A 13,611-nucleotide genomic window follows, 5' to 3' on the forward strand; every position below is an offset into this window, starting at 1 on the left:
CCCCACCAAATCCAATGATGGTAAGTAGGATAAACACATCCTAAATACGTAAAAGGCATTCACGTATTTTAATGACAAATGTTCACTACTTTTGCAAGCCAACAAGCTCATCATCATCATTCTCTCTCTTTCCTGTATTAGTAAAAAGCTGTTTATTTTACTAGGCAAATAAATATTTACAGGCAAGATTATATCTTAATATAAAATCAGTTTTTTCCTTGGCATCAATACTTGGAGAGAAAAGTATCCAAAGATAGCCCCATTTGGTTCAACAGTTCAGCTATTAATTCCCTGAGGAATGTGTCTTCTAAGTTGCTAAAAACAGCACAGGTTTTAGACAACAGCACCAGTCAGGGTAAGTGTATACCCTACGTGCACTATTTTAATTTGAGAGCATTATTAAAATATCATGCATCACAGTAGCCAAAAGGTAGGAACAACTCAAATGTCCATTGACAAATGAGAAGAAAAATGAAATGTAATACACACACGATGGAATATCATTCAGTCTTTAAAAGGAAGGAAATTCTGACAACACAGATGAATCTGGACTGTATTATACCACCTGAAATAAACTGGTCGGAGAAAGACAAATATTCTATACTTCCACCTACCTGATGTACAGGGTGTAGTTAAATGTTTAGAGGCAGAAAATAGCGTGGTGGCTTCTAGGGGCTGTGGGAAAGGAGGGATGGGGAGTTGTCATGGAGTGGGTATAGGGTTCCATTTTGGGAAAAGTTCCGGACACAGATGACGGTGATGGCTGCATAACAATGTGAATGTATGTACTCAATGCCACAGAACTCCGCACTTAAGTATGGTTAAAATGGTGCGATTTTTATTATGTATATTTTACCCCAATAAAAATACATGCATACATATATTGAGAAGTAAACTTTTAGGGAAATCCGTAAATAATACTTTTGTGTAGGTATGCCTAAATCAAGAGGACTCAAAGAAAAAGTGGAAGAAATAAGAAGAGGAATGAATGAAAAGATAGAAGCGAGAGAGCAGGAAGGGAGAAGGAGGGAAGGGAAGGAGGGGAACTGAAGGGCTGTCCTGAGTGTGTGCTTGTGTTTTCCTCCACCCATGGGGGCGAAGGAAGAGTGTGTCCGGAGTTCATTCCTTTGTTTCTCTTAGGAAATTAAGCAGGAGGGGAGGGGTGGACAAACTTTCACAAGCAGAAGGAAATAATATAGGAAGTTTTTGTCTGAATAGAGGCTGTAACAAGGTTGGATGGTGGAGCCTGGCTGTGTTCATTTGGATCTGGAGTCTACGAGGTATCAGACAGAGCTTGTTGGGTACTTGTGACTTCCTCATCAGGGAAGTCAGGGTAACACTATTACCTGACTTACAGGATCGCTGTGAGCCAAGATGAATTAATGCCTGGGAAACACCTGCTGCCACCGCCACTGCTCATGGTAATTCTAGAAATCAGAGTTAAGTGGGATTTCTTTAACCAAGGAACTATTGACTCAAGTAGAGTCCCAGGTTTTTCCTCCCATGTCAATAGACATGGCTTCTTTTTTGGGTCTTTAATGACCTGATAAATTTATCATAGCCATAATTGCTTGTAAGTTTGAAGTCAAGAATAACTTCCAGAAAATCAATGCACAACACTATTATTATAATTTACATTCAGTTCAGAGAATGAAGCTCAACTCTTGGGAGAATGAAGTTAAAGCACCTCTAAATTTTAAGAAGTCATGAATATAAACATAAAATAAATAGCTATAACAATCTATTTTACTAGAATTGTTTTTCAGTTAAAAGAAAAAGAGAAGTCACTTTACAAATTACTAATTTAAGAGACTTGAATGTACACGTGATTCACCAGTTATAAATGATAGTCATTTAAGGGAAATATACACAATTTGAAAGAAGAAATAATAGAAGTGAGAAGCAAGAACATTTAATACAATAATTTAAAATAATAGTAATAAAGGGGTTTTGATATGTAAAGTCACACTTAAATAAAGTGTTAGAATTTTTATGTTTCTTTTTGGCTAACACCCCAAACACAAGTTCATTTTAATACTTACTAACATAGAAAAATAATTGCTTTATTTTCAAACAAAAAATAATAATTAATATTTATGCTGTATTTCATTTTAGTGTAATTTTACTTAGCTATGTTTTACTGTTTTATGAAATTTACTTTTTTACTCTTAATAAGTTCTATATGTTAGTCAAACTTGGATAAAAGTATTAGTTTTATAAAACACTCATGTAAATTAATATTTAAAACAAGTTTTGAAAGATAATTGGGCAAACTCAGATCACGGGAAATTTCGGATACTTTAAATTTGGGCTTTAAGCATGAATACCTTTTATAAAATAAGATAACTGCTGGCTCAAAAAATAAAAAAGAATAAACCCCTTTTGATATATCAACTTTTGCAATTAATGCCTTCTGTCAGGCTCATTGATTTGCTTTCTGGAATGAGCAAATTGTGGTGAACGTAATTGAGTTTTCAATGATGGATGACTGTACTGTGTCTCAGGTTCACAAATCATTGTCTATATACAATATCGCCAGTGTAATGACCTACATGTGTCCTCTCCCAGGATATACATAGCCTTTGCTTTTAGAATCAGTCTGTTTTCCAACATCTAAAATTGAAGATAATACTTTTTTAAAAAAAGGCAATTGAATTAAATATGTCAAATTTTCATGTATATTTCATAAGTAACAATGTATACTTTATAATTAGTTTAATCTTTAATACTTGTCAAGCGTTTGTTTTATTTTAGTTAATTCTATTTTGAAGTTTTTTTCCCTAAACTGTGACTTGAGCATGTTCAGGGACATTGTAAACTGCTTCTGGTCCAGTAGGTGTCAGGCTTTCCCAGGGTGCAGACCACAGGGCAGACTAATGGATGCTGTGAGGATGCTTAATTCTAGGCTCAATCCAATTGTAAAGTGACACCTTTAGCAGTTCCCCTGAATAACGAATTCATAACACTACAGTCTGACATTCAGAAAGACTGAGGGTGTGAAAATCTAAAGGTTTCCTACTTACTGACCTCAACTACACGAGCACTTATTAAATTCAAGCCTAAAACACAATATATATATATATTTATATACTTAGTAGTAACTTAATGAGTAAAATAGCAAAGTAATGAAACAAAGGAAATTATAGATTGGAAAAAATTGAGACAGAGAATATACTTTACATGGTATTTTTGTTCTGATGGCAGTAATATAATGCATGAATTTATTTTCCAAGTATATAAAAAGGTACTTTTTAATGTAAGGGCGTGTTTCTCTTTAGAATGTTACAGCATATAAGTACAATACCCTTTCAATGCCATTCAGCCTAATAATAACTTTGCAAATAACACATGAATTTAACTGTTTGGATTTTGTGCATTTCAAATCTACTCATAATTCACACAAAATGAGCCTTAAAAAGTGTTTTATAATATCAGAATTCACTAAATGTTTTTTGTAATTTTAAAACATTTTCAATGAGGTATTTAATTTGAACTTACAAGTATCCTAATAAGAGATGTGTAGAACTTACATTAGAACATTGTAATAGAAATGATAAATCATTGAACTTGTCACCTCTTTTTAAAAATTTAAATTTATGTATTTGAGAGGCAGGGAGACACACACACACACACACACAGAAAGGGTGCCGCATTTCCTGACTCATTACAAAATGCTTGCAATGGCTGGCATTGGGCTGAGGCCAAGCTGGAAGCCAGGTATTCGATCCAGTTCTTCCACATGGGCAGCAGGAACCCAATTACTTGAGCCACTATGACTGCCTCCCAGGATCTGCATTTTCAAGAAGCTGGAATCCAGGGAAGAGCTGAGTGTTGAATCCAGTCACTCAGATAGTGAATTTGAGTGCCTTAACTGTTACCTTAATGCCAGGCCAAACACCTACACCTAGGTAATCCCTCTGTGCATAAAACAAGTTTTGGGACATATAAAGAGACACTATAACAAGTGAAATTCTAAGTGCAACTGTCATTGAACTCAGAAAAAAATCCGTCATGTTTTTCCTGTCAGTTCAACTTTTATCTTCTTTCTGGCTCCTCTTATTAATAATTTAATATAGCTATATTTAAAATAAAATAAAATTTTTAAAATATTTCAAATATTAAAAAAATTTAAAATATTTAAAATAAAATAAACAAAAACAAGAAATGGAAAACTCTGTTCTTACTGACCTCTAACTCACCCTCCATTCATTGATGAAGAAGGAGAAGGAGGAGGAGGAAGAGGAGGAGAGAGAGGAAGAGGAAGAAGAGAGGGAGGAGGGGGAGGAAAAGTCCACCAAAAGGGAAGTCCACAGCTGATGCCTCTTCTTTTGTCATCTTCCTTCCTAGTTCAAACCACTGAGGCCACAGCACAGTGCTCACTCACTTGCTGATCATCTCCATGTCGCTAAAATAGTGGACACGTGTCTAAGAACATAATGATATTCCCGTACATTATCTTTTCAGCAGAATTCCAAACTGGTGACCCTTCTTAAAGTTCTTTCTTCCTTGAATCTACCACATTTCATGTTTTTTAGTTTCTCTGGCCACCTCATTTAAAATTCTGTTTTGGGGCTAGTGCTGTGGTGTGGCCAGTAAAGTTGTCGCCTTCAGTGCTGGCATCCCATATGGGCGCCGGTTCAACTCTGGGCTGCTCCATGCTCTCCTCTATGACCTGGGAAGGCAGCAGAAGATGGCCCAAGCCCTTGGGCTCCTGCACCAGCATGGGAGACCAGGAAGCTGGCTTCGGATTGGCACAGCTCAGGCCATTGCAGGCAACTGGGGAGTGAACCAGTGAATGGAAGACCTCTCTCTCTCTCTGCCCATCCTTCTCTCTCTGTGTATCTCTGACTTTCAAATAAATAAAAAAAAAAAACTTAAAAAAAAAGAAGTTCTGTTGCAAGCATCTGCCACTATTAGTTCATTAAGTGTTAGAGGTTCTTTGATTGTGAATTCTAGATCTGCTTTATTTCAGTATCATTCACATGCATGACTTAATTTATTTGTACATGTGAGAAATATTTGGTGATCCATTTTCAATATAACACAGTAAGTGGAAAATTACTGACAGCAAACCCACTCAAGCAGTTTGCTGGTGTGGTAGCTGTGGAAGTTCAAACAACAGGAAAACTCTTAAACAAATAATTCCAACAGGATACAGCTCTTGTATAGCAACAAGTTCAATCAGCTCTAACCTGTCGACATTACTTGGGTGCTTTCGTCACTGTAGAGGATAGAAGCACAGCGGAGAAGGGAATAGAAATAGCCTTATAGAGGAAACTAGGACAGTGTTTGGGAATATTGTACACCCCATAGTATTCAGCCAATGAAGAAGCAGGGATAAAATCCCGACTGCAATTGATCCAGGTGTGCCTGCTCCACTGACAGATAACAGATCTTACAGGACCATTTTAAAAGTCTCACTTGTGCTGTGCTTTCTGTCCTGAGTCCATGCCTTGGGTCTGGGTGGGCAGCAGTGCTTCCCGCATCCTGGGGAGATCTGTTTCCCACATTTACTAATACTTTCCCTGATTTTCATAACTGGTTTTGATCCTCCCTCTGAGCTCTAAGCCCTTCCAATAGCCCATCATTCCAAAGCATTTTACTGAACACTTTCTCTGTGCCTGGCCCTTTCTTTATTTTTTTATACTTCTTTTATTTTTATTTTTAATTAGCTTTAACAGGCTTGATGTGATTTATAGATACAATCAAAAGAAAGTAATGACATTCCCTTCCTCCCTACCACTCTCTTTCCTTCTCTCTTTATTTTTGTCTTTTTTTTTTCTTAGCTTTTGAGATAACATTTTACAATTACAGGGGGCCAGAGTTGTGGTGTAGCAGGTAAAGTCACCGCTTGCAGTGCTGGCATCCCATATGGGCGCTGGGTTGAGTCCTGGCTGCTCCATACTCTCCCCATATGGCCTGGAAAGGCAGTAGAAGATGGCCCAAGTCCTTGGGCCCCTGTACCCATGTGGAAAACCCAGAGGAAGCTCCTGGCTCCTGGCTTTCAGTCAGCTCAGCTCTGGCCATTGCAGCCATTTGAGGAGTGAACTAGTGTGTGGAAGGGTTCTCTCTCTCTCTCTCTCTCTCTCTCTCTCTCTCCCTCTGCCTCTCTGTAGCTCTGCCTTTCAAGTAAATAAATAAATCTTTTTTTAAAAAATTACATTACAATAAAAAGACTTAATACTTCACCAAATAAGAAATTTAACAAGTAAAAAAGCAAAAAGAATATAGGGGATATAGACAATAGCCATAAACAATAACTGAATGGAAAAATGGCTATTTCACCCATGTAAATTAAATTTTAGCTCTACATATAAGTGAGAACGTGCAGTATTTGTCTTTCCAGGTCCAACTTATTTCACTTAACATGATGTTTTCCAGTTGTGTCCATTTTGCTGCTTTACTAGGCAAAGAACAGAATAGTAAATAATACAGACAAGGATCCCATTTTCACGGGGTGAATTTCTATTGTGGGAAAACATGAAATAGCCAACTATCTATATAAGTGGACTGGATAATTTCAAATAAGTGCTACGAAGAAAAGGTAAGGTGGTAAGACAGGAGCGGTGAGTGAGAGGAATGATATTCTTACATTGGGTGGTCAGAGAAGTTCTCTGAGGAAACGGCATTGAAACTGCAGAGTCCTTCCTTCTGAGGGCTGAAGGAAGAGCATTCCAGCAAGAGCAAACAGGAGGTTCCTTGAGATGCGAATTAACCCGACAGGCTCAGGAAACACACACAGAAAGAAAGGCCAGTGAGGCTGGAGGAAATGAAGTACAGGGAGCTTGGACTGTGATGCTGAGTGAAATACTAAATTCTGCACACATCTCTGAAATCAAGAATGGACTTTGAATTCAGCAGTAATTCTTAACTACTGTTGATCACACAATAGTTATTGCTATTACCTTAGAAATGCTTTAAACAGTTTCACTTTAAGTTTGTAAAAAAATGATACATGGTAAGAAAAATCTCAAAAAGTAAAAGATAACTAAATCTAAAAGTTCTAAACAAGAAAATATGGTGTCACCTTTTTCCTTCGTTTTAGTCCCTAAGATAATGTGTCACTTAACAAGTGAAGTCTAGGGCTGGCACTGCAGCATCATGGGTTAGGCTGGCGTGCATGATTCTGCCATCCCCCATATGGGCACTTGTTCCAGTCCTGGCTGCTCCACTACCATTCTAGCTCCCTGCTAATGTGCCTGGGAAAGCAATGGAAGATAACTTAAGTGCTTGTGCCCCTGCACCTACATGGGGTGCCTGGGAAAAGCTCCTGGCTCCTACTTCCAATTGGCCCAACTCCAGCCATTGCAACCATTTGGGGAGTGAATCAGCAGATACATGATCTCTCTCTCTCTCTCTTTCTCTCTCTCTCTCTCTTTCTGTCTCTCTTTAATTCTGACTTTCAAATAAATAAATAAATAAATCTTAAAAAAAATAGTAAAATCTTGGCCGGCGCCGTGGCTCAATAGGCTAATCCTCCACCTTGCGGCGCCGGCACACCGGGTTCTAGTCCCGGTCGGGGCGCCGGATTCTGTCCCGGTTGCCCCTCTTCCAGGCCAGCTCTCTGCTATGGCCAGGGAGTGCAGTGGAGGATGGCCCAGGTGCTTGGGCCCTGCACCCCATGGGAGACCAGGAAAAGCACCTGGCTCCTGGCTCCTGCCATCGGATCAGCGCGGTGCGCCCGCTGCAGCGGCGGCCATTGGAGGGTGAACCAACGGCAAAGGAAGACCTTTCTCTCTCTGTCTCTCTCTCTCACTGTCCACTCTGCCTGTCAAAAAAAAAAAAAAAATAGTAAAATCTTACAACCAGTGAAATGCATCAAAAAGATCTCTCAGGAGGGAGAGGAAAATGTCAAGGGCATATCTAAAGTTTGTAGTTGCCAAATGAACCATTCACCAAGATGGCAAAGATTCAGACACAAGTGTGCAAGGGGCAGCAAGGGGTAGAGGAGAAGTTAAGTAGGCATTTGGAGCACGTCCTTACCTCGTTTCACCTCTTCCCCTGCTGGGAAGGCTTACTGACCCTGTTCAGAATGTTCAGAATGAGTAAGCCACTCACCCCGTTACAGACTCTCACAAGCGTCATGCAGAAAGTTCATCACTGTTTCAACATCAGCATTTGTGATTCATTGTTTTCCTTCTCAGAACCTTCCCACTGGGCGGTAGGTACCACAGCAGGGCAAGGCATGCAGAAATTTTTGTTTACTGTTTTATGACTAGCTTTAGGGATAGATTAGGTGTTCAGGAAATATTTGTTCATCACCTAAATACACTAATCCTAGCTTCTTTTTATCCTGAAAGTTTGAAAGCATTTGGTCATTGACTATACCCACTCTGTCAGACGGGAAGCCACAGCTCTGTTTTAGCCTGAAGTTCCTGCAGTGCTAACCTGGGAGATAATACAAGAAGAACCAAAAATAAGCCAGAGAAATCCTGTAGAAGAGAACCTGCCATAGTCACAAGTATTCCCTTTACTAAGGATCATTATAAAATCCTGAGAATGGTAGCAAAAACAAAATGAAACAACAACAACAAACTAAGATGAGTTTATCCCAAACTAACTAGGTATTTTCATAGACAAATAAGAATATTTCTTTGGAAAAGATTCTGTCTTATATTCATTTGTTGACTTTCCTGTTTAACATTGTTTGATTAAATATTTATTGTGTACCTGGAATAAGAGACTTTGCTAACACTAAAAACGTGTACCAATGTGCAAAGAGATGACACTGTTCCTTGTAATTCTTATGCACTGTTACAGATACAGTGAGGGAAGAACCCAGGGAGAGCTATAGGAGCAGTCACAAGGGCCACCTAATAGCCGGAGAAGGCTGCCTGAAGTATTATCATCGGGAAAAAAAAAGGAGATGAAGAAAAGACGACCATGCTGGACAGAGGGATCAACTAAAAGGAAAAGGAGGCTGAACCCAGGGCATCTTGTTGACCACAGAACCACAGATGTGCATAGGCTGGAAGCAGCAGAAGATGAAGTTGGGGAGGAAGGCAGGAGCCAGGTCCAGGATGGCATCATGTGACTAACCGGATAAGGAATCTGGAAAGTATTCTGCAGTCAACCAACAGCCTCCAAGGGCTCACGACAGGAAAGTGGACTGCTCACTGCTATTTTCCTACTTGGGAAAATAGACTGTACCTGAAGATGGAATATAATGTAGGGATTGAAAATATACGACTTTGAAGCCAGCCAGCTTGGCTTTGGGTCCTTGCACAGAGATTTGCTGGCTAAGTCTTTTAGGTGAGTCACTTAAACTCTCTAAGGAAGTGACAGGATCTTCTTCGTCTGTGGGGAACTGTGGTGAGATACACATATATATCTCACTACTGTACAGTACCAGGAACAGTGCCATATAAATGGAACTTAGTAGTAGTAGTGTTTTCTAATCAAATGAAAATATGAAAGACTTCTTTTGAACTTATCAGGGTCTCTTACATCCACACTATCAAGGAGGGACCTAGGTATTCTCTAATACCATTGTCATTTGCATAGCTTCATGAGAAGAAATCTTAAATGTTCAGCAAAAAATTACCGAAACAAAACCTCAGGCTTTCCAGGACCTTAAGTTATAAAGTCTCTAAGTGCAGTTATTATTTCTAGAGAAACAACTTAAGATTATTGTTGTTAGAAAATCCATAGGTTGTTCAGTAAGCTACACTTACAATGTGTGATTTTCAAATAAAACATATTGATTTTTTAAAAAAAATCTGTTATATGTTACCTATGTTGGTTTTACTATTTGTATGAAATATTTCTTATAGGAAGGAATTATTATTATTCATAAATTCTGGGCATTCCTACAGCCTAGCCCAGTGTTAGGTACATGGTAGTCAATTTACAAACAATCATCAAATAAATAACTGTTCCCAGGCTTTGAGTGTAAGTGGTAAAGCAACTAGCAGCTATTTAAAATCTAGTATTTATGAAACTTTTAAACTACTAGTTTGAACTATGAAAAATATATACCACTTTCTATATGTTACATAACATTTTAACTTTTTTATCCTTTTTATAATATTTTCAAGTCTGTTAAAATCTATAACTAGCATTTCTGGAAAGTTCACAATGGTTTCCTATGAATGTCTAAAAATTCTATTATAGTCAAAAACTGAATTACAAACTCTAATAAAATATGATGACTAGAAATGATACATGGAAATGATTAATAAAAGGCTCTTGATAAATAGTATTTGTTATTTTTAATAGATAGAAATCTGTTTTCCTCCAAAACAGAAATATAAACATAAGTTTGTTAAATGTCTGGTGTAGGCGAGTTGAAGATTTTGTAACCTATAATATATGTTTTCTAGATAATTGGGATTTTTCTAAATTATAAGTGAGTAAATTTGCAGATAAATAAGACTTATATTTTTTAATTAAACACAATGAAAAGTTGACTTTAATAATAAAGAAATCATAAATCTATTTGCTTGTGTCCTTCCCATTGACTCATTCCTGATATGTATATCAGCAGCCACTTTAACAAGATGTCTTTCACACAGCAAGTGTTAACTTGCATTAACTCAAATTTTATTATATAATTGTATTTCCAAAAGTTGCAGAAAATGGATATTAACTTTTAATTCCATTTTCCCTGAACTTTTTGAAGTGCCCTTGTATTTTTAGTAAGAAATTTAACTCAGCTTAACTCCCAAAATGTATTTGTTGTCTTGAAATTGTTTCAATATAGTTTAAAAGTGTTTTGAAGTTTAGTTTTGTAACACTAAATATCTGGTATTCCAAACATACAGATAACTCAGCACATTAAATGAACAAAACATTGAATTGACCATGTATGTTTTTCTTTGCTTATTTCCTTTTTAAACAATACTAAGCTTTGTTTTATTACTTATTTTAGTTTATCAATTCGAACTGCTATAACTTAAATCAAAATTCATTTGTCAAATTAGGCTTTTCTGATTCATTGCACTCATTATGATAGCACATCTTAATATAATTACAATATTAGTAGAGTATGACTTGTTAAGTATTCTGTAGGCAGCATGCATACAAACATTTTATGAATTTTAATGTCCGTGATAATCCTGCAATTGTCGTTTTATCTGTATCCCCTGCATCTTATCTGTATTTGTATTTGTATATATGAAGAAACTGAGATTCAGAGAGATCAAATGACTTGCTTAGAGCCGTGAATCTCCACAGTACTAAAGATAGGATTGCAATCCAGCTCAATTACATGAAGTTATCAAGCATAACTCAGTTGATTTGGTTTGATCCCTGAGAGCTTTATACCTTCCACAGTACCACTGCTGCGATTTTCAAATCTGCTCACTTCCCAGCTTTACTATTTTATTCTGTTTTTTTTTTTTCTTCCTTTTCTTTCGTAGGTATAGCTCTGAGCACAGTCAACACCAGCACATACCAGGAGTTGAATTACATAAACTACCAGCCCCATGCTGATATGGTAGTGACTAATCCATTTAAAGACATCTATACAACTTAACAGAGAAGTGACTGGCTATTTAGTTAAAACAAATTTGCTGCATTTTATTTACTCATCTTTTCTCTGTTAGATAGGAAGATAACAAAGACCATACCTAACCGAAATGTTGAAATTACAAATAGGGTCTGATTTCGTCTCACACCTGAAATAATTTTCCAGGAATGCCGTAGTTTAAACTGTTAAGGTGTTTTGGTGGACCTTATAACCAGATAAAGTAAAAAAGGAAAAACTGTTTCTTACTTTCCTCTAGTTGTCTCAAAACTTGATTTTTGATAGCCAGCTCCTTGACTTTGGTCGCTGAGATATATTTTCCTGGGGGACCGATTTCTCATGCCTCCAGCTAAGTTCTGAGGCACTGTTTGTTCCTTTGACGTGCTAGCAAAACTCTGCAGAAATCTCAGTGTAGAATTGGAAAGGGCCACCGACTTTTCTCCGGGGTTGAACTTGGTGCTAGTCTGGGTCCTGAGGGCAGGATTTTGTGACTTCACGGTTCCTTCTTCAGCCATCTCTGTGGGTGCAGGCGTCTGGTTTCCCACACCCTCAGCAGGTGTACTTGACTCTAAGAGGGGCAATGCTGACTGTAGAAGAGTCTCTTCAGAAGTTCCCTCTTCAGGAATCGGGGCGATCTCAGCTAACTCGGGCCGAGCGGTGGGCAGCAGTTGGAAACCTTCTGTTGTGTTGGGAGCAACTGAGGCAGAAGTCACATTCTGGGAGCTTTCACCCTCAGGTGCAGTCCAGGAGGGCTCCACGCTGTAAAGCCCGATGCCTCCACTCCATAAACTGGAGAGCAGGACGAATAACCTTGCTGCCTCCATCTTAGTCCTTTGAAGCAAGAAAGCTCATGGGAAATTGTGGGATGAAGCCCTTCTGGCCGTTTCGATAGCTGCTTTCACATTGAATCCGCTAAGACAGATCTCTGCCCGTTTGAGATGAATAGAGGAAGCAGGTTTCTGTGTTTTGCAGTGCACTCAGGAAGTTTGTTTCCTGTTTCTGTAGGTTTTTTGAGACCTGTGACCTCTGGTAGGAATGATCTATGGAGGTGGTGAAGGGACTCTGACGAAGCTAAGGGTAAATGGGAAAACACAGGCGATTATTATCAGGAAAACCCGTGGAAACACATGAAGTAATCTTCCTTTCTTAGGTACACTCATGTCTCATGTTTCACGGATTTCAAAGTCAAACTGCATGTTGATGACGGAGAGTATGAAATTTTGTTTGCATAAGCTTCAGTGGAGGAATTAACATTTTGTTCTACCACATGAGGAAACTGAGAAAAAATTTGGTGTCACCCTTTTCCACCACTCAGAGTTCTACCTTTTGAGCAAGTGCACACACGCACACATACACACACACAGGGAAACAACAATGTGCTTGCAGTGTTTCTGTCAATTCATGTGTGATTCACAGGCTGAATTATGAAAAAAAAAACTCACTATTTTTGTACATACACCCCAGTCACACCATTGCTTGGAAATGATCTCAATGAATATAAGAAATAGCAAAATGGAAAGCACAAATAACTGAATTTTAAAGGTGTATAAGGAACTCACTTTAAATGATGTTCTTAGAATTTCCACCAGAGATATCAACTTGCAGAACGAATAATAAGAATTTTACTTTCTTTACTTTCTGAACCAAATCTTCTCATGGTTAAGGTAATTAATATTTTACCACTAAGGAATAGATGAAGGAAGCAATGAAGTGATATACACAAATAAATTAAACTGGGATATTATTAAAGGGTTTTCTTTGGTTATTTTTCTAACAGAGATGTTTCATGGGATTTATAATTTCATATCTAGAACAAATGTCTGACAGCGATGTTTCAATTAACTTTTCCCACCTGTAGAATTCCATATCAGACTCTTAGGGCAGTTCATTCATTCATTCCCATATTCATTTATTTAGTAACTATCTAAACTCACAGCCTGTGCCAGGCACTCTCTTGGGTGCTGAGATGATACAGGAATGGGGAAATATTCTCAGCTGTCAATTTGCTTGCAGCCTGGTACATGTTAGTTGAAGGCTAGCTCCAGGTGTAATTAATTTTCCTGTTAACTTTTGTGCCAGACATTAAGCTTTTGCTAAATATTCAATCATAGAACCTTGTCTTTCAGAATGAGAAAATTGGAAAC

At 37.9% G+C, this 13,611-nt stretch overlaps 1 protein-coding gene across 2 annotated transcripts in view; it reads right to left on the minus strand.

Annotated features, from left to right (window-relative positions):
- Window positions 1-12,428, minus strand: part of MMRN1 (multimerin 1) — a 68,391-nt gene extending 55,963 nt beyond the window's left edge. The window contains exon 1 of one of the 2 annotated variants that reach the window (XM_017347406.3): window positions 11,717-12,428. In XM_017347406.3, coding sequence (XP_017202895.2) covers window positions 11,717-12,291 — 575 coding nt within the window. In that variant the 5' untranslated portion in view covers window positions 12,292-12,428. The remainder of the gene's footprint in view (window positions 1-11,716) is intronic. The other variant, XM_008267595.4, reaches the window with a different exon arrangement.
- Window positions 12,429-13,611: the final 1,183 nt, after the last annotated feature.

The sequence above is a fragment of the Oryctolagus cuniculus genome, chromosome 8 (assembly GCF_964237555.1).
Source record: "Oryctolagus cuniculus chromosome 8, mOryCun1.1, whole genome shotgun sequence".
NCBI classification, from domain to species: domain Eukaryota; kingdom Metazoa; phylum Chordata; class Mammalia; order Lagomorpha; family Leporidae; genus Oryctolagus; species Oryctolagus cuniculus.